Raw genomic sequence first — 20265 nt, forward strand, 5'->3', positions numbered from 1 at the left:
TTGACCTAAATGAGGCTCACAGTCTTCATCCCCATTTTACAGATGAGGGAACTGAGGCACAGAGAAGTAAAGTGACTTGCCCACAGTCGCTCAGCTGACAGGTGGCAGAGCCGGGATTCGAACCCATGACCTCTGGCTCCCAAGCCCTGGCTCTTTCCACTGAGCCATGCTGCTTGGAAAGAGCACGGGCCTGGGCCCTGGGTTCTGATCCTGACTCCACCACATCTGCCGTAAGACCCTGGGCACGTCACTTCACTGCTCTGTGCCTCCGTTCCCTCAACTGGAGACTGGATGGAGACTGTGATGAAGGGCAGGGCCTGGGTCTAACCCGATTAATAATAATTTAAGCGCTTACTATGTGCCGAGCACTGTTCTAAGCGCTGGGGTGGACACAGGGGAATCAGGTTGTCCCACGTGGGGCTCACAGTCTTAATCCCCATTTTACAGATGAGGTAACTGAGGCACTGAGAAGTGAAATGACTTGTCCCCAGTCACCCAGCTGACAAGTGGCAGAGGCGGGATTCGAACCCATGACCTCTGACTCCAAACCCCGTGCTCTTTCCACTGAGCCATGCTGCTTCTTATTCATTCAATAGTATTTATTGAGCGCTTACTATGTGCAGAGCACTGTACTAAGCGCTTGGAATGAACAAGTGGGCAACAGATAATAATGTTGGTATTTGTTAAGCGCTTACTATGTGCAGAACACTGTTCTAAGCGCTGGGGTAAACACAGGGGAATCAGGTTGTCCCACGTGGGGCTCACAGTCTTAATCCCCATTTTACAGATGAGGGAACTGAGGCACAGAGAAGTAGAGACAGTCCCTGCTGTTTGACGGGCTTACAGTCTAATCAGGGGAGACACCTGCCCCAGAGTTCAATCCAGGGTCTTAATTTAAAAATAAAAAAAAGCTTTCCTAATGGCTCGGGCCTTTTTTCAGACTCTCAGAGGAGGCTGGTGACTCTGAGGAGGGAGGCCTGCCTGCCCCCCTCAGCCATCTTCCTCACAGACTCGAGGGGTTGGCCCTTGGCCCAACTCCCCTCCCAGACGCCCTCGGGCCCGCCGTGCGCGCTGACGTCACCGCCGCAAAGCCCCGCCTCCCGAGCGTCGTCTCCACGGCAACCGCCCCCCTCCGAGCCTGGGCGTGACGTCACCGGTGTCGAGTGCGCAGCCGCGCCATGCTGCAGCGGGGCATGGCCAGGCTGCGATGGGCTGCGCTCCTCGGGGTCGGAGGTCACTGCGCCTGTTTCGGCCTTCCTCCTCCGGCGTGGCCAGCAAGGAGGTTGCCAGCGTGGGTCCGGGGCCTCTCTCCCCTGCAGAGACTCAGCCAAATGCTCCCGGAGCCCCAAGGACCGTGCTCACCTTTGCAAAGTGCTCCCAGAACCCGCCACGAGGTCCCAGAGGCCTCGGGGCCTGCAGAGGAGTTGGCAGTTTCTTCCTCCACCCCGCCCCCCAGGGATGTTCCCTTTCAGGTTGGGGATTTAATTTTATTATCGAGCCACGGGAGGCACAGGACGTTTAGAAAAATAATGAAGCTGAAAGATACGGGACAGTTATCTAGTAACTGGGGAGCCATACGGCACCAAGATGTACTGGGGAAGCTACCCGGACAAGTGTTTTCGAGTTCCACTGGTTACCACTTTATGTTCAGGAGGCCAGCACTGGAAGACTATGTGTTACTCATGAAAAGGGGGCCTAATATTTCATATCCCAAGGTTAGTATGATTGTCACCTTCTTAAAGCGTATTTAAGGCAGAAAAAAGTGGCATTTGCGTTCGAAAGACATCCAATGATGGCGACAGACACTTTATGTATTATATGTACGTATGTATACATATGTGTACTTATATTTGTATATATATATATGTAAAACATATAATGGTATTTGTTAAGCGCTTAGCATTTGCCAGGCATTGTACTAAGTGCAGGTGTAGATAAAAGCTAAGCAGGTTGGATTCAGTCCAGGTCCCACATGGGGCTCACAGTCTTAATCCCCATTTTACAGATACTATTGAATGAATGAAAAGAGGTGACGGAGGAACAGAGAAGTTAAGTGATTTGCCCAAGGTCACACAGCAGACACAGTGGCAGAGTCAGGATTAGAAGTCTCCGACTCCCAGTCTGTGTTCTTTCCACCAGTCCATGCTGCTGCTTCTCTATATTGAGTGCATACACTCTAGCAAACGTTTTATCATTAGCTTGAAAGTGTTAAACCTGGAAGAACACTTGCTACAAATTCTTAACTCAAGCATCGTTAATACCAAGAGCAATTGAACCTTATGTGGGACTGACTTTAATCTGGTCATCCTGTATATAGCCCAGCACTTAGCACAGTATTTGGCACACAGTAAGCTCCTAAATACCACTTTATTATTGTTGTTGTTCTCTGTTACTGTTCAAAGAAGCTGGGTTTCAAATGCATGTTTGAAAAGGGGTGAGGAAGGCAGGGTGGAAGGTAATTGCATTCCTTAAAGTGATGGGGTTTTTCGATCCTGAACTGTCAGGATGGCATATCAGTGGATTTTATACATTGTTGTACTACTATTCAGAACCCGGGGTTTATCTGAATAACTAATTCATTTTCTTAGGAGCCAATAATCCAGTCCCTTCTGTTCATTCTTCCACTGCCTCTCTCCAGAGGATGATCAGGGTAAAGAAAAAAGTTTAGTTCCATTTTAGTGCCTGTTATCAGCTCTAGGGGTGAAAACAAAAACCCCTAGCTTAATAGAAGTTATGGGATTGCCTTTTGACAGTGGAATCTGGCTGTCTGTAAATTCCCCTGTTATACCAACCAGTCAGGCATTTTTAGGGTACCATTATTCTGTACTGTCAAGGATAATTGAGATTAGACTGTATATCATTCTTAGGATGTGAATATGATGGTAATGATGATGGATGTCCACCAAGGAGATGCTGTTTTGGAAGTTGGTTCTGGTTCTGGAGGAATGAGTTTGTTTTTGTCAAAAGCAGGTAAAAGATCTGGAATGAAATGGGTTGGGTTTAAAAGATTTGGAATGAAATGGGTTGGGTTTAGAAAATACTTCCTGACAGGGCAGGAAAGGTAATAATATAGCAGATTTACATGTGTGGCTATGGCACAGTTGGTTCCTGAAAACTGGCATAAAATGAAATGTCGTTGCAGCCAATTTTCTGATAAGAAAAATGTTAATCTGATAAATGGTCATTTAATTCCTGAAACAAGGTCAGAGAGTCTATATTTACCCAAATGATCCAAAATTAGGTGCTCAGTCATTTAAAGATGACTTAAATATTAACATGGTTACATTACTTAGAGTCAGAAAGGTTCCGCGATAGTGTAGCCAACTTTTACTTTACTGGAAGTAAAATTGATATGTTTGACACTCTCTTTTCCTCTCCCTTCCCTTCTCCTCCACATTTATCTCCTCTCTAGATTCGTAGACATTCCGGCATCTCCTGTGGTGCAAGCCTCTAGCTAGCAGTGCTAGAGTAGCCTCATCTGAGTGGACTTTGTTGTTTTGGGGCAAGTCCCAAATGCCCAGAAGGAAATATGGATAGTGGCATATGGATAGGGGCGGGGGTTTGGAGAAAACAAAGGCAGGAAAGGTTGTGAGGGGAATAGAGGGGTGGGAAGTCTTAGTCTTCCCATTTTGAGGTTCAAGTAGAAGCTTTCAGGGGACTAATATTTAGCTTAACAGTTCAGTGTGAAGCCCCTTGAAACAACTTTTTTCTGTTAAAAATTAGCTGCCATTATTTTGTCATCCAGTTGGCACCAGGAAATATAGTAAATTGCATTCTCTTTATCTTAGTTGGATCGCAAGGAAGAGTTATGAGTTTTGAAATAAGAAAAGACCACCATGAAATAGCCAAGAAGAATTATAAGAACTGGTGTAATGCTTGGAAAATAAGTCATTCAGAAGAATGGCCAGAAAATGTGGATTTCATTCATAAAGATATTGCAACAGCAGCTCAGGATTTGAAGTCTAAAACATTTGATGCAGTAAGTCTTCTAAAATTCTGTCTTTTATTGTCTAATATTAAGGTAAATGCACGATGGCTAAGGTCTCTCTGAATGAGTCCAAGGGCCCAATTCCAAGTACCAGGGTGCTCTTTTCGTATCACCATCGATAGTATTTGTTAAGCACTTTCTGTTATGATACGAGCCCTAGCCTGGCTTAATTCCAGGTGCCTCACCATTGCTTTGGAAGTGACCATAAACTTGCTTTGCAGGGAGCACTCTTGCACATTTTAAAAGTGCATTTGCAGCCAGATCTGAATTGGAGCCAAGCACTTCTGGTTTATTTCCACCAGTATGCTTCCCTCTCCACCCCTCATGAGAAAAGAGATTGGGAGAAAGATGGGTTGAAGAATTCTGTAAATTGTTAATGTAAGGGATTCGCCCTAGTCTGGGGAAAGGATAGGATGGCTTTGTGTCCAATTTCATGTAGAGCAGTCTGGTTTTCAGCTGATTGACATCACTGGGTATCTTTTTGTCCATTCCACATTTATCCGTCTTATTTTTAAGCACCCAGCTTCCCCCTGCCTTTAGTTAGCTCCTGCTATCGACTTCCCCACGCCCTTTTCCAGAGGAGCCTGGGAGGGGAATACACTGGCAAGTTGGGTGTCTGGGATCCTGCTGAAGAAAAACTTTAGGTTTTCACGTGATATCCCGATTTCTGCCATTGTGCCTGGCATAATGTGCGTGAAGTCATGTGTGTCTAGGTGTCCACTGTTTACAAATTCCATTCCTGGTCACTGTAGGCCAGAGGGATAAAAAAAAAAGGGGGTGGCATATATGAAGAGGGCAGGGATTGGGTCTCCCCTACCTATTGTACCATCCCAAGTGCTTAGTACAGTGCTTTGCATGAAGTAGGAACGCAGATGCAACTAATACTGGACATGTGTTTCTCTTTATAAGAAAAAGAGTTAATTTAAAATGAGTTCCAATGAGGGAAAGAGAGTCTATATTTCAGGTTAAGGGGAGACTTTAAAATCACAGCAGCCATCTTTTTTTTTTTTTACACCTGTGGCTAATGTTTTCAGACATCAATATGTTTGACTGCATAATGTAAACTAAAAGACTTCAATCTTAAATGTGAACTTTTATTGCCAAAGGCCATTTAATGTCAACTTCTTATAAAGGATATACAAAGAAAAAATAACTATATGAGATCAAGATGACTATAATCAAGATATGCACTTTTTAAATAAATTGAAATACTAGGCTTAGTGAAAATTGTAGGATGGTAAATTAACAGAAATATTATAAATAGTATGTCAAAAGAAAACATAATTGTTTAAACTAAAGAGAGCTACAATAGCTTTCCAAAATGAATTATTTCAAGTTTTGCTGGCATGGAAAAATGTATGCTTTTGTCATTACTGAAGAGCATCCTTTCTTTGTTCTGCAGGTGGCTCTTGATATGCTAAATCCACAGATTGCCCTACCTATTGTGTACCAAAGTCTTAAACAGGGTGGCGTATGTACCATATATTTAGCAAGGTGAGTACTGAGTGTAAAATTCAAAACATTTTCCCTTTATTTAAATATTTACCACACTGTCATGTAAAGTTATGATTGAGGGGTATATATCCACTGTTGTTTAACTTTTCATTTTTTGAACATAAGCAATTCCTGTTTTAGTTTTGTATAGCATTAACTACTTGCCTTTCAATGTTACATTTAACTAAGGTTCTGCTATATCTTCCTATTTTACCTAGCGCTAATACGCTGTGAAAGTCACTAAGATATCTCTATTTTGAATTTCTCTGACTAGTATCACACAAATTATTGAGCTGCTGAATGGAATAAGTAGCTGCAGACTTGCCCTGTATTGTGAAAAAATTACAGAAGTTACCCTTAGAGACTGGTTGGTGTGCCCAGCCAAAAAGAAAGATGGTACTTTTGTTCAAAGAGTGCAGCCTACTACGAATCTAGATTCAGAGTTACATACTCATGAGGATGATGAAGGTGAAGAAGGAGAGGAAGAGCAGGTACAAGCAGAAGACAATGGTAAGGGTGAGTTGCTTTCCATGGGTGTTTTGCAGTAGTAACTGGAAACTGAATTTCTATATCTGGGCAGTTTACTCTGTGAAAGTTGTACTCCTAGCTTACCTAGTTCCTTTTAAAAATCCTTGTTCAGTTAGCGCCATTACCCTTCATTCTTAGAGAAATGACTTCTAAATGCTTTTTTCTTGGCATGAATAGTGCTACTGTTGGAGACAATGAGGTTTTTAATGTACACTGTATATTTAAATTAGTTTTGCAGGTTCTTAGTAAAGAAGGTGAAAAACTTGAAGTAGGAAGGGTCCCCTTTGTTCTATTTAGCCAGAATTTAAGGAGGCCGAATTGCCAAGAGCCAACGGTATATTTATGAAGTTATCAACTTCAAAGAGTTGATTTTGAAAAACACCTGTGGGAAGGTGTAGCTCAGTCCTAAAGACATAACTTCCTTGAGGACAGGGCTAGTGTCTTCTGCATGTCCTGTACTCTCCCATGAGTATCCTTTGCTCTTTGTGGGCTCTCATTAAATATGATTAACTGACAAACTACCACTCTTCTGGCTTATTTTGTGTTTACAGGGTGGTAGGTGAGGACATACGTATCAACTGTGAACAGGTGATGGTTTTAATAAGTTAGTTATTTAAGTTAAGATGGCGAATACAAAACCCAAAATCTAGTTCTGTAGCCAGGTTGAGTATTAAGGGTTAAAATATGCCTAAGAATAAAAAGATAACCTATCAGAACGCAAGTGATTATGCTGGCATTTTAGCAGCTCTAACTATATTGTTTATTTGGTATGTAGCCAGTAAAGTCTATTTTGCTCTAATCCAGGAGAAACGCTTTCTGATAGTCCATATGGTGCAGTACCCTACATTGCTAGACCTTTACACTGGCAGTGTGGTCACACAGGTGAGTAAATGGTGAAAAAAACATTTTTACCTTCTATAATTTTAAACGTTTTTAAGACATACATGAATGAGATTTGAACTAATTGTCTATTCTAACTGAACGTAGTTTCTCATAACATTACTTTTTCTTATTTTACTCTAGCTTTTCTCATCAAGTTACGGAAGTTTAAACCAGCACATACATTAAGTACTTCAGATGACAGCAACTAGATTGAGAAAAGTAAAGTTTCAGACTAAATCTTAATATTGTAAATAAACTGTTTTTATAATGCGCTAGTTTTGTCTTGGCTATTACTTTACACTTCTACCTCTTGTTGAAGTAGGACAATACAAACTATTGTTAACAGTCAACTATGCAACACTATTCAAAACAGATCCTTTAACCTCAATTTGACACTTAGTGTCAAATGGTTTGGTTGAGCCCTTTCATTCTTCGATTCCTTTAAACCACTCCATGGATTTATCTTGGTTCATGCAGCTTGTTTTCCCTTCTTTGTCTGAGAGGTTTTCATAAGGAACTGTAAATAAATGCAGTTTCAAAAAAACTAAATCAATAAAAACATCACATAAGGATATTTTTTGTGCTCCTTTATGTATTCTCTTTATGCCTTTAGGTAATTACACTGTTTTATAATGCTTGACGAGCCCTTCATTAAGGAACTTTCAATATACTCCACAAGCCTTGACTGATGCCACATATGTGCATGCAGCCAGTTTGCCCAACCTTGTAATGCATGAGTGCATTTTCTAGAAGGCTGTTACCTAGTTACCTAACAGAATTCTAGTGAAAATGGGTGGTGAAATTTACACTTAAGGCAAACGGAGGGGGATATTTCAAGAAAAAAGACCTGTTGCTGTTGAGGCATCACCTGTGAGCGCCCTGGTGATCCCTCCCCAGCAGCGACTGACTGGAAAGGCTAAGATAGGAAGGCTGCATGCTCAGGGTGGACAATTTCTGTGCTCCAACACACCCAGACTCTTCTGCAGCCGTTTCCTGGAGGAGAGGCTATGGCAAAAAAGAGGGTGGGAGACAAGAGTCCTTTCCTATGGAAGCGACTCTCTAGGTCATCTCTGTTGTCTCAGATCTAGCCCCTCCCCTTCTGCCTCTTCTCCATCAAGTTCCCTGGTGCTCGCTTTCTCCAATTTCATTTCATGGAGCCCTTGCATTAGCGATCATTAACATTATTTGATGTCTTTAAAAAATTAAAGAAAAGACTATAGCTCTTCAGCTTAGCTCTTATTCTGAAGTGCATGCCACTCAATATTTCAAAAGTTTGCATTCTAAATATATTTTTAAAGTATTAAAAATCATCTAAACTGTTAAAATCCAACAACTTCAGCTGTTTCAACTACAATATTATTGAGTTCACCCAAAGAGGGAGTATCCACATACAAATACCACATCTCTTAGTTTATTTTCACTTCTAAGAAGAAAGTAAAATTCCATAGTTTTCTTTGAGACATCTGTCTGGGCATTTGGATGTGGAATGTTTCAACTCTGGCACCAGGTTATGAATTAACACAACTTGGTAATAACCAGTCATAATTGAGTGGCTTTCTGATAGCCCAAATAAAAGAGTAGTGATCTGTGATACAACTATCAGTTTGTTTAATGCAGACAGACTGCTAGTTTATGCTTTCTCCCCACCAAAATAATACACGTTTTTAATAATTTTATACCCTACAAAGACCATCATCTAATGGTGTTTTAATCTATCAATGATTTTGTCTGCTACTTGGGCCATGTTATATCGCTGAAGACACACAGAACAGAATAATGCTGGCGGGCAACAGTCAACTCTAGCGTACACACTAAACCATACCTTGGGAACAGTAAAATTGAGATGGTTCATATAATTCGCTGACAGGCAGTGTTGTGGGAGATTCCTGGGCTTCGTGGTTTTCTATGAGCTCTAATAGGCTACTACTGGATTGGGAAGATGAAGACAATCCAAGTTCCACACATCTTTTTTTACCACAGAGAGAACAATCCTCAGGTGTAGCATTAGGACCCCGAGGCATATGAACTCCGTCTCTGCTGTAGTTTCTTACAGCTCCACCATGATGCATGGCCCGTTCCCTTTGCCATATATAATGAGTTGGAGCAATAGCCATTACCTACACAGAAAAATTTTAATCGGGTATTTTAGTTTTTAAAAAACCTATTATAATCAAATAAAGCTATAGTATCCAATTTGCTTATGGTAGAAAGATGAACAGTGAAATAATTTTGTTTCCAAGATACTATGGGGAACTTAATCATTGGAAAATACAATGGCATATAAGGGAACTTATTAAATCTGAGGATAAGGTATAAATCAGAAAAGCAGTCAAAAAAATAATGTACTTAATAGCAGTAAGCGCAATTGAAGATGGAAAACAAACTGCTCAAATACAAGATAGGGAATGACCAACTCGGTCAGCAGAAAAAAATTTCAGCTAAAGATGTTAACAATGTGATGTGATTGCAAAGCAAACAACACTGGAATGTATAAATAGAAGTAAAGTATGTAGGAACCATTAAGATAATAAATCTGACCCTCATTCTCAACGTGGTTTTAAGCCCTTAGAAAAGTACAGACTGGATCCCAGCTTCAGGTTTCCAGTCCCAAATTCCAAAGCCTGAGATAGATAGCTGGGTAGAGGAGTCGGAGGAAAATAAGAAAGTAATTAGAGAATTGAAAACTGAGATCTGAGGAAAGGAAAAAGAGTGCTTTTGTCTGTCTGGAAAAGAGATTGAAGGATGACAAATATTTAAATATTTGAGGAGGCAATTTGTGGAGGGGATAGCAGATGCTTTCCATCCCCGAATCATCACCACCACCACCATCAGTGGTATTTATTGAGTGCTTAATGTGTGCAGAGCACTGTATTAAGTACTTGGGAGAGTTAGAGAAGCAGCGTGGCTCACTGGAAAGAGCACGGGCTTTGGAATTAGAGGTCATGGGTTCGAACCCCAGCTCTGCCACTTGTCAGCTGTGTGACTTTGGGCAAGTCACTTAACTTCTCGGTGCCTCAGTTACCTCATCTGTAAAATGGGGATTAAGACTGTGAGCCCCACGTGGGATAACCTGATTCCCCTGTGTCTACCCCAGCGCTTAGAACAGTGCTCGGCACATAGTAAGCGCTTAACAAATACCAACATTATTATTATTATTAGTAGTAGACACATTCCCTGCCCACAAGGAGCTTACATACAGTCTAGAGAGAGAGATTATTTTTTTTGCTGAATTAATTTACTTGAAGCTGATTAACCACTGGAATGAGTATTCCTAAGAGGAGCTGTGCAGTTTCCTAAACTGGAGATATTTAAAAGCTCAAAAGCTGTAGCTGTAAACAAAATGGCATAAGACCAGTTAAAGATTATTGATTATCAATATCAAAAAGATAATGTGGGGAAACAAATGAGATGGTTTTCACTGTATTGCTATTCCATTAAAATAAAACTTGTACAACTCAGCTTTCAATCAAAGCCTGAGAAGGTGGGCTTCAATGGCTGGTATAGTGTGGAAAATGAAAGTTCTGGCTAAAAAGCAAAACATGCAAAATTTATCTAATGAATTCCCAGAAGTCAAAAGAGAAAAATACATTTGAAAATGTTTTTTTCTGGGGTCTGGCATGGAAATAGATTGAGTATTCTAGGTTTAAAAATCATACACTAGAGGTAAGCAGAATGTATTAATAGTGAATATGAGTAAAGTGTCATTTGCTGTACAGCAAACATTCCAAAATAAATGATCATGATTCTGAAAACTACACAGATATACTCCATATGCTAAACTTCAAAATTTAATTTTAGTATCCTTACCTCCTCACAGCACCGTCTGCTTACAATAGCCCTGCAGTCAATTCTATTCCAGAGTTGGTCTCTTAACTTTAAGAAATTAGGAAACAATTTCTTCCAGTTTTTTCCCAAAGCCCATGGAAAAATTTCATATTTTAATTCTTCTTCATCCTCTTCCACTGTATTAGCCAGATACCTATATAAATATCAATCCATATCTACTTTCAGTCTCACTAGTTCTGTAATTGAGAATTTGTTGCCTGTGAATGCTCTGTCTTGGAGATAATTCCCAGATGTCATTCGGCTGGGAGGGCTAGGATAAGGGAGTGGTGCTTCTGCAGCATAAAACCCGTAGGTCACAATGTGCCCTTCCACTGGCCAAAGTCCTGTGCCCTCAGAGAGATGCTGGGGCTAAATTAGCTTATGAGAAAGAAAGGCCAGTAAACCTTCCCTTCCCCTAAATACCCATCAGGCCCACAAAGCTTCATCCTAGACCCCATCTCCCACAGGTGAACAGAACTGAAAGACAATTTCAGCAGTATTCTTATGAGCAGCAAAGGTGGAAGACAAACTGCCCTGAATTAATCTTTGTTAAATAAGATAGTCGTCCCCTTAAAAGAGTCAATTAGAGCATTTCTTGAGACATAGATATCTGTCTTCTTAGAGATCCATGTGTTTATTATTTTATAGAAGTTGCTAAGCAACAAAAAGATCAATTGTTATTATCTTAGTTAAGCAGAGATTGAATAATTGGTCCTGACAGAACAAACTCTGGAGACAAAGGTAGCCTTGCATTATCAATGTTTTGGAATAGGTTGCAAATTAGACATTAGTTTCAAAGAGTAAAATATGATCAGGAGAAAGAGTGTAAGCAAGCAAATCAACCTCATCAAGTTAAAACTTCAAGCTTTATACCTTCAGGGTCCTTATATGGAATTATTTGCAGCATTAAATAGTATCTACTTTAAGCTTTGCTGTACAGCCATATCACATTATAATGCCTTTCTTTTAGCCTTCCTTCCTGTCAGTGAGACTAAATTTTAATGCTGTTAGCTTAAGTTTACCTTGACTCAAGCACTTCTTTTCCACTCAAGATGTATTTTGGCTAATTTGAATAAAGTGATTAAAGCCCATTTCAGTTTAGCATTAGATCATGACAACCCTGTTCTGTGAGTATAAGGTATCTTTTTGATGAATAGGATGTGCACAGGGAAATGGAGTGATGGCTGATTAGGTTCAGAGAAGATTTTGTTAGAAGGCAGAGGGAAAGTAGCCAGCAGAGAGTGAGCAATTGAAAATGGCAGCTAGGGAGGGGAGAAGGTGGGGAGCAGTGTTTTGCAAAAGTGAGAGGAAATGGGACCAGAGGCCCAGGTAGGGGGGTAGATTTTGAAAATAGGCAGGAAATCTTTTCTTGAGAGATGGTTGGGAAGGATGTGAGAAATAGTTGTAGAGGAAGGAGACAAATGTGAGATGAGTAGGGAACATTTCACTTGTAACAATACCTACTTTTTGTATAGCGCCTTTACTTCTAAAGCACTCTAACATTATTTATGTAATTTTTGCCCTTATAACAACACTGTGAGGGTTAGAAGAAAGGTAGGTATTATTACCCCCCTTTTGCAGATGAGGAAACTGAGGTTCAGAGAGGTTAAGTGACTTGCCCATGGTCATACGGCAGGCTGGTGGCAGAGCTTGGACTTGAACCTGGAGCCTGTGGCTTCCTGGAGTCAGTGAGCCCATCAGGGGCAAGAAACTGGGGAGGAGGGCTTCCTGGATTTAAAGGTTTGGGATGATGGCTGGGGCAGTGGTCATAGGAGTAAATGCCTGCATTTCTTGCCAACAGCACTGTGCAGCCCCGAGTGCAGGAATGAAGGAAGCGTATTGTAAGTTGTTTCAAGGCTGGGAAAGTTGCTAGTTTGAGAATGACTAAGGAATGGTACTCTAAACAATTCAGAATCTCTCATTATTGGTACATATTTACATTGCTATTTGTTCTCATAACTATATTGTGTTTAAAAATATATATTTAAATAGCAAACATTTTTAGTTTTTTTTTAATCTTTGTAATGTTTCAATTCATTTTTTTAATTCTTCCTCTGGGTTACTATACTTCTCCTGTGGAACTAATTAAGACTGCTAACTGAGATATGGTAGTATGACTCTAATATAAATATATATTACAGTTCAGCCAGTTCGTTTAAAGCAGACTTACAGAGCAGTAAAGAAATTGATCCTGGTGTGTTCATGTCTACTGAATTTAGCTCTCTTGAAATAAACAAAAGTCATAGCCAGAAGATACTGTAAGCGGAAAGAGAAAAAGTTAGAAATTTAATGTTTCTGATTTTACTTAATCAGTAGTATTTATTGAGCACAAACTGTGTGCGGAGTGCTGTACTAAATGCATGGGACGGTACAATACAAGAGTTGGTAGACACAATCCCTGTAGACAAGAAACTTATAATCTAGATGGGGAAACGTAATAAATTAATAGGGAAATAGTGGATGTAAGGATATATTTATAAGTGCTGTGGGACTGAGGGTGGGGTGGGTATAAAATGCTTAGAGGGTGGGGTGAATGCCAGGTGATTAGCGAGTACAGATCCAAGTGCATAGGTGACAGAAGAGAGGGCAAGTAGGAGACATGTGGAATGTGTCTGTCAGACACATCAGGGATGTCTGGATTTTAGGAGGGCTTTTAAGGAGGGGAGAGTCTGTCAGATGTGAAGGGGAAGGGAGTTACAGTCCCAGAAAGGACATGGGTAATAGTGAGTAGATTGGCATTAGAGGAGTGAAATGAGCAGACTGGGTTGTAGTAAAAGATCGGTGAGGTAAGGTTGGAGGGAAGGAGCTAATTGAATGCCTTAAAGCCAGTAGTGTGTGTTTCTGTTGATGCAGGTGTGGATGCCCAACCATTGAGGTTTTTTAGAAGTGGGAAAATATGAATTTTTTTTTAGAAAAATGATCTGGGCAGCAGAGTAAAGTATGGACTGGAGAGGGGAGAGACAGAAGGCAGAGAGGTCAGCAAGGAAGCTGACTGCGGTAATCAAGGCAAGATTTGATAATCGATTGTATTTATTGAGTACTTGGGAGAGTTCAATACAGCAAAGTTAGGAGATATGTCCCCTGTCCACCAGGATCTTATGGTCTAGAAAGGGAGACAGGCATTAAAATAAATTACAAATATGTATATAAGTGCTGTGGGACTGGGGATGGGTGAATAGCAAGTGCTTAAAGGGTACAGATCCAATTTCCAGGGAGAAAGAGTAAAGAAAATGAAATCTTAGTTGGGGAAGGCCTCTTGTAGGAAATGTGATGTGCCATGAATTGTGTCTGCCTAAATGGCACTGTTATCACCGAGATTACATGTCCAAATATTCCACAGAAACAACCAAGGGTGTGCAGCCCTGTCTGCCTCAAAGTGTGGTTGGGCCCAGCTGATTATCAGACCACGAATTTAGCCCACATTCCTAGGTATTTGCCCAGGTTCTGCACCTACACTGGTTTAATAGAATGTTAATTTATTCCCAGCAATCTTCTAATCAAAATACCAAAGGTGAAATCACACACATTCAATGAGGGATGTCAACTATTATTACATTTTTAAACTGTAAAAAAATTACCTTACCTTATCTGCAACTTTACAGCAGTGATCCATCCATAAGAAGTCTTGAATTAAATCATCATCTGTAACAATAGGAAATTGTGACTTTTCTATTGAAAATTTGGGGTTTGCTTTTTCTGAAAAGTGTCATCACTGACCCCTTTCCCACCTCCTCCCTTTGGCTTTGAACTCCAACCCCTCCAAGCACACTATAAATTAATTATACTAATATCTGTCTTCCACTCTAGACTGTAAATTCTTTGTGGGAAAGGCACACGACTACCAACTCTATTGTATTGAACGCTCCCAAGCTCTTAGTACAGTGCTCTGCACACAGTAAGCCCTCAGTTAAAAACCACTGATGATGATGATGGAAGTAATAATCTTTACACAGTGATTAGTACTCTCCCAAACAAGCAAGAGGAGAATGGCTAAAATTTGTCTGCTCTATGACCTCGGGCAAGTCACGTAACTTATCTGTGCCAAAATTCCCTCATCTGTAAAATGGAGATTCAATATCTGTTCTTCCTCCTATTTAGACCTTGAGCCCAACATGGGACCTGATTATCTTAATAATTAATAATAATTATGGTATTTGTTAAGCACTTACTATGTGCCAAGCACTGTTCTAAGCGCTGAGGAATGTTCTAAATGCTGGATCTCATATCTACCCCAGCACTTACAGTGCTTGGCACATAGTAAGAGCTTAACAAATACAACTTTTAAAATGGGGTTTCAAAATGCAGGTGTCATGTTGCTGGTATCTCCTCCACATACCTGCTTTTTATGGGTTCTAGTATTATCCTTATAATGTTGCCTATCTTACCAATCTCTGTCTCTGCTGCCTTGTTCACCATTTTCTTGACCCTAATTTGGCTACAAAAAGGTGGTAGGGCTGGTGACTTTGAAGGGCCCAGGTGGAATCCCTGGGTCGCGTATAGAAGCATTTGCAGCTTGGCCACCTGTGTTTTAATCAATCATATTTATTGAGTCCTTATTATGTGCAGAGCACTGTACGATGCACTTGGGAGAGTACAATATAACAGAGGTGGTAGACATGTTCCCTGCCCATAATGAGTTCACAATCTAGAGGGGGGGACAGACATTAATATAAATAAATTATGGATACGTGCATAAGTACCGTAGGGCAGCGGGAGGGATGATTAAGGGGGCAAATTCAAGTGTAAAAGCGACTCGGAAGGGAATGGGAGAAGAGGAAATGAGGGCTTAGTTGGGGAAGGCCTCTTGGAGATTTGGTTTTAATAAGGTTTTGAAGGTGGGGAAAGACATTCATTTTTTCTAAATAATGATTCCCTGTGAAAAGATGGATTTATTTATACAGTATTTGATCTTTCTCCAACATATGTCAGTTTTACTTTTCGCTTTGAAAATGGAGTTAGGCAGTTTAAGAATAGACAGTGAAATCTGTAGAAGTGTAACAGACACCACCAAAGAATCAAGACTGAATAGGATACTCAGGGTCTCTAAATCAATCTGGAAATACACACTTGCCACATTTTGGTCCCTTCATCTTTCTGTTACATCTTTAGATTAGTAAGAGCCAATTTAACTGTCTAGAAAACAGAGATTTAGTTTGAATCTTTAGGCATTGCTCTCCATATTTATTTCTCTCTATCCCTTCACCTATTTTTGCATCCTGCCATTTTCTAGTTTCTCTTTCCTGTTTTCCCCACTAATACTCTTCTCTTTCCCACTGTTTCTTTTAGTATTATTATAAATTGTTTTAGGTTAGATTATTAAATTAACTAGATTATTAAAACTAGTTAATAATCTAGTTTTGAGCCGGAAATGTGTCTGTTATATTCTACTACCCCAAGTGCTTAGTACAGTGCTCTGCACACAGTAAACACTCAATAAATACGATTGACTGACCGGTTTGCTTTACAGTGGTGTGATATCCCCCCATGTGGTCAATTTGCCAATTTAAATATTACTGAGCTGGCAAAATGTTTAAAATTCAAATTACAAATAAAACTGGGCACTTGATAAGATGGAGTTTCAGTATAATATACAATAATGAAATATGTACAAAGTTAAGTTGCTTTTCTTGTGCCACTTATTGTCATGGTGGAAACTAGAAAAGACAATGTGATTGGGGAACTGAAATCCAATTTAAGGTTTTTTTTACTGTTCATGGCTTTCTATTAATGGGAAATGAAATCAAAGGGAATTTTAAAGATCTCACTTATGCTCTAGAAACATTGACAGTTTTGGAAAGTGTTTAAAATTAAGTATCTAGTAGTCAAGTAGGACTACTCATCAACATAGTAAGCACTTAACAAATTCCAACATTATTATTATTATTATTATCTCTCTCTTTACACCCTAGGCTTCTGGCCCTGTTGCTTCCTCCTTCTTGTAATTATTTTGTGGTCTATCTCTCCTGTTAGATTGTGAACCTCTGTACCTCCCTGCTGCTTCCACCCAAGCAGATAGTACAGTGTTCTGCAGAGTAAACCCAGATAAATACTGTTCATTGATTGATTACCTTCATTGATTGATGGTAAAGTGGGAGTTCAAAGGTAAAAAAGGGTCTGGGACATTTATCTGTCCCCACCCCCCTTTATTTTCTTCTATTTTTACCTTCCTCTTTATTTCTGGCTTCCTACCCAATTGCTCAAAGCTCCATCTTGCCCTCATGAGTAGATCAGGCCATCCTAATTAACAGCTCCTAGCATCCTTTAAATTCCCTTGTTGCCTCAAGTCCCCATCCATTCTACCTTTTCAACCTAATTCCAGCTCATGTTTCTGTTGTACTGACTACCCTATTTCAGCTACTTTAATGAGGAGAATAAGAAGTATTTTGTATTTAGCAATTTGTGAAGAAATCTCTTGGAGTTTCTCCTCGTAAACAATAAATTTAGCCACTGCAGTCCTTGGGAACACTTTTGCAAATTTGTTCTATTACTATTACCTTGCATTTTAGAGAATAGGATTTAAAATGAGAATTTAATTTTGTATTTAAAACTTACCTGAACAGAGGTTTCTTAGAGCTCATGATTTACAGTTTAAGCTTATTTATGCCAAAACAGCAAATTAAAATATGCTATTTTGAAAGAAAACAATGTACTGAAAAAGGGAACAATAATGTCGATTATACCAGGCCAGCTATCTTAAAAGGAGGGTGGTTGGACCCCCAAAATAAATAAGGTTGAATGATGCAAAGAATGTAATAGGAAGGATTAGCAGCATATTTAGTCAGTCATTTCAGGTATAACTCAAGTTTCCATTATAACATGGAAATATAGGGAAACACAGTTACTACGAAGTCTGTGAGTGGGTTAGAAAGGGATGGGGCTTTCCCAAAACCTGTGAAAAATATTATCAGCATTGACTAGAATTTCAAAGAACCAACTGCAGGATTTAAAATTCATTATTTACTAGAAAAAGATTTAAACAGTACACACTGGTAGCTGTGTGGTGCTAATGAGTTCTGGTAAGTGTAATATAAATACCTAAGAAACAAGTGAAACACAACAATTTAGTGAAGTACTCAACTAAAGTGAAACAAACTCAAAACGAACTGTAGAGAAGCAGTGTGGCTCAGGGGAAAGAGCCCGGGCTTGGGAGTCAGAGGTCATGGGTTCGAATCCCCGCTCTGCCACTTGTTAGCTGAGTGACTGTGGGCAAGTCACTTAACTTCTCTGGGCCTCAGTTACCTCATCTGTAAAATGGGGATGAAGACTATGAGCCTCATGTGGGACAACCTGATGAACCTGTATCTACCCCAGCGCTTAGAACAGTGCTCTGCACCTAGTAAGCGCTTAACAAATACCAACATTATTAAAAGGCTTTTTCGCCACAACCTTGGTTTGTGTGCGTCTTAGGCCCGGTATTTGTTCTGTTGTTCATCCTAACTTTCCTCTTAAAACAGTTGACACTACACCGCTTTGCAGGAACACAGTAATATTGATGAAGGAAAAATGTATTTCCAAAAGTAAAACACTAATAGTTGGTTTTTATACACCTACAGTTATTACTCATATTATTTGAATAATTGCAGCACTCCCTGCAATTTTAACCTACCGAAGAGTTTAAAGAAAGCAGTCATTTCTTGACGCTGAACAAGTATGCACGGTTCTTTGGCCCGTTTAATCAGCTTACTATTTTGCATGTTCGTTCCCGAAGTTTCCCGGCAATCTTTAAAAACAGGACGTTTTAAATTAACAGCCTTTTTGGGTGGATGCGATCTACTTGCCGCGGACTTTACGAGAACCGAGAGAGTAGGTGTTGGGCAACAGATCTGATTGTGTCTCATTTTGATGCCTGTAAAAAGGAGCAAAAAGGAGGTTACCACACGGTCTCATCTCATTTTCTAAATGTAAGTAAGGCACTGCTTGAGGCATGGGACTGTGAATAACCTCGTCCACAACGTTTGTGCTCGTCCTGTTGCCTAAGCGTGCGGAGACGCCGTGGGGTCCAAAAATGTCCAAATTGGAGGGTCTGGGGATCTGCTCGAAATCGGAGTGGGGAGGAAGGTTTTTTGGGGTGCGAATGGAAAGAACACAGGTAAAGGCAGCAGCATTGCAAGCAGCAAGGCCTGTTGTTCATTCAGAACAGTGCTTGGCACATAGTAAGCGCTTAACAAATACCAGCATTATTATTAATATTCAGTCATTTAGTAATCATAATAATAATAATGTTGGTATTAAGCAGCGGGGCTCAGTGGAAAGAGCACGGGCTTGGAGGTCAGAGGTCATGGGTTCTAATCCCCACTCCGCCACGTGTCAACTGTGTGACTTTGGGCAAGTCACTTCACTGGGCCTCAGTTCCCTCATCTGTAAAATGGGGATGAAGACTACGAGCCCCACATGGGACAACCTGATCACCATGTATCTCCACCCCCCCCCCAGCGCTTAGACCAGTGCTTTGCACATAGTAAGCACTTAACAAATACCATCATTATTATTATTAGTAGTAGTAAGTGCTTACTATGTGCCGAGCTCTGTTCTAAGCGCTGGGGTAGATACAGGGTGATGAGGTTGTCCCACGTGAGGCTCACAGTCTTAATCCCCATTTGACAGATGAGGTCACTGAGGCCCAGAGAAGTGACTTGCCCAAAGTCACACAGCTAAGTGGCGGAGCCGAGATTAGAACCCATGACCTCTGACTCCTAAGCCCGTGCTCTTTCCACTGAGCCACGCTGATTTACTGAGTGCTTACTGTGTGCCGAGCACTGTACTAAACGCTTGGAAGGTACAATTCGGCAACAGATAGAGACAATCCCTGCCCAACGACGGGCTCACTGTCTAAAAAGGGGAGACACGGTCAAACCTATTGGCAGGAGTCGGCAAGGGCGTGGGCCTGGAAGTCAGAAGACGTGGGTTCTAATCCCGCCTCTGCCACTTGTCTTCAGTGTGACTTTGGGAGAGCTTCTCTGTGCCTCAGTGACCTCATCTGTAAAATGGGGATGAAGACTGTGAGCCCCACATGGGACAACCCGATTTCCTCTTATCTACCCCAGCATTTAGAACTGCTTGGCACGTAGTAAGCACTTAATAAAATACCATAATAAAAATTATTATTACGTTTTTAATCCCAAATCAATCTATAAATCGAATCAATCCAACCCGGCTCTGCCGCTTTATGACATGGGCAAGTCACTTAATTTCTCCTTGCCTTAGTTCCCTCATCTGTAAAGTGGGGATAAAAATCCCTGTTTTTCTCTCCCCCTTAAACATATGTGGGCCTGAACTGTTTCCCATCTCATTGTTTTGGAGCCATTTCAGCGCTTAGTACAGTGCTGGGCATGTAGTACGTGCTTAAATACCCGTTAATTATATTTTCTTCCCCGAGCACTTCTCCAAGGGAGCCCCAGTTGGAACAGGAACCATGTACGATCTGATTATTTTGCAGCCATATCAGCACTTAATACAGTATTTGAAACATAGTAGGCGCTTAACAAATACCACAGTTAATTCCCTTTTCTTCCCTCAGCACTTTCCTGAGGGAGCCCCATGTGGGACGG

General features: G+C 40.6%; 2 protein-coding genes across 7 annotated transcripts; one reads left to right on the plus strand and one right to left on the minus strand.

Annotated features, from left to right (window-relative positions):
- The first annotated feature begins 1157 nt into the window (after positions 1 to 1157).
- On the plus strand, positions 1158 to 7164 carry TRMT61B (tRNA methyltransferase 61B). 5 transcript variants are annotated; one of them, XM_039913111.1, is made up of 7 exons: positions 1158 to 1715; positions 2868 to 2970; positions 3789 to 3979; positions 5391 to 5482; positions 5757 to 5998; positions 6815 to 6892; positions 7034 to 7164. In XM_039913111.1, exons 1-7 carry the CDS (start codon positions 1179 to 1181, stop codon positions 7099 to 7101), a joined length of 1311 nt encoding a protein of 436 aa, XP_039769045.1. In that variant the 5' UTR covers positions 1158 to 1178; the 3' UTR covers positions 7102 to 7164. The 5 variants fall into 5 exon arrangements, with proteins under 5 accessions (XP_039769045.1, XP_039769046.1, XP_028928259.1 ...); XM_039913112.1 differs by having other exon boundaries at positions 5757 to 5992; XM_029072426.1 differs by having other exon boundaries at positions 1158 to 1472.
- SPDYA (speedy/RINGO cell cycle regulator family member A) lies at positions 7132 to 19667 on the minus strand. 2 transcript variants are annotated; one of them, XM_007667066.3, is made up of 7 exons: positions 19572 to 19667; positions 18324 to 18437; positions 14301 to 14359; positions 12888 to 12973; positions 10700 to 10871; positions 8715 to 9009; positions 7132 to 7409 (listed from the first exon to the last, which is right to left on the minus strand). In XM_007667066.3, the coding sequence occupies exons 2-7, from the start codon at positions 18409 to 18411 to the stop codon at positions 7318 to 7320; spliced, it is 792 nt and encodes a 263-aa protein (XP_007665256.1). In that variant the 5' UTR covers positions 18412 to 18437; positions 19572 to 19667; the 3' UTR covers positions 7132 to 7317. The 2 variants fall into 2 exon arrangements, with proteins under 2 accessions (XP_007665256.1, XP_001509302.1); XM_001509252.4 differs by having other exon boundaries at positions 18324 to 18563.
- Positions 19668 to 20265: the final 598 nt, after the last annotated feature.

Source organism: Ornithorhynchus anatinus, chromosome 9 (assembly GCF_004115215.2).
Source record: "Ornithorhynchus anatinus isolate Pmale09 chromosome 9, mOrnAna1.pri.v4, whole genome shotgun sequence".
NCBI lineage: Eukaryota > Metazoa > Chordata > Mammalia > Monotremata > Ornithorhynchidae > Ornithorhynchus > Ornithorhynchus anatinus.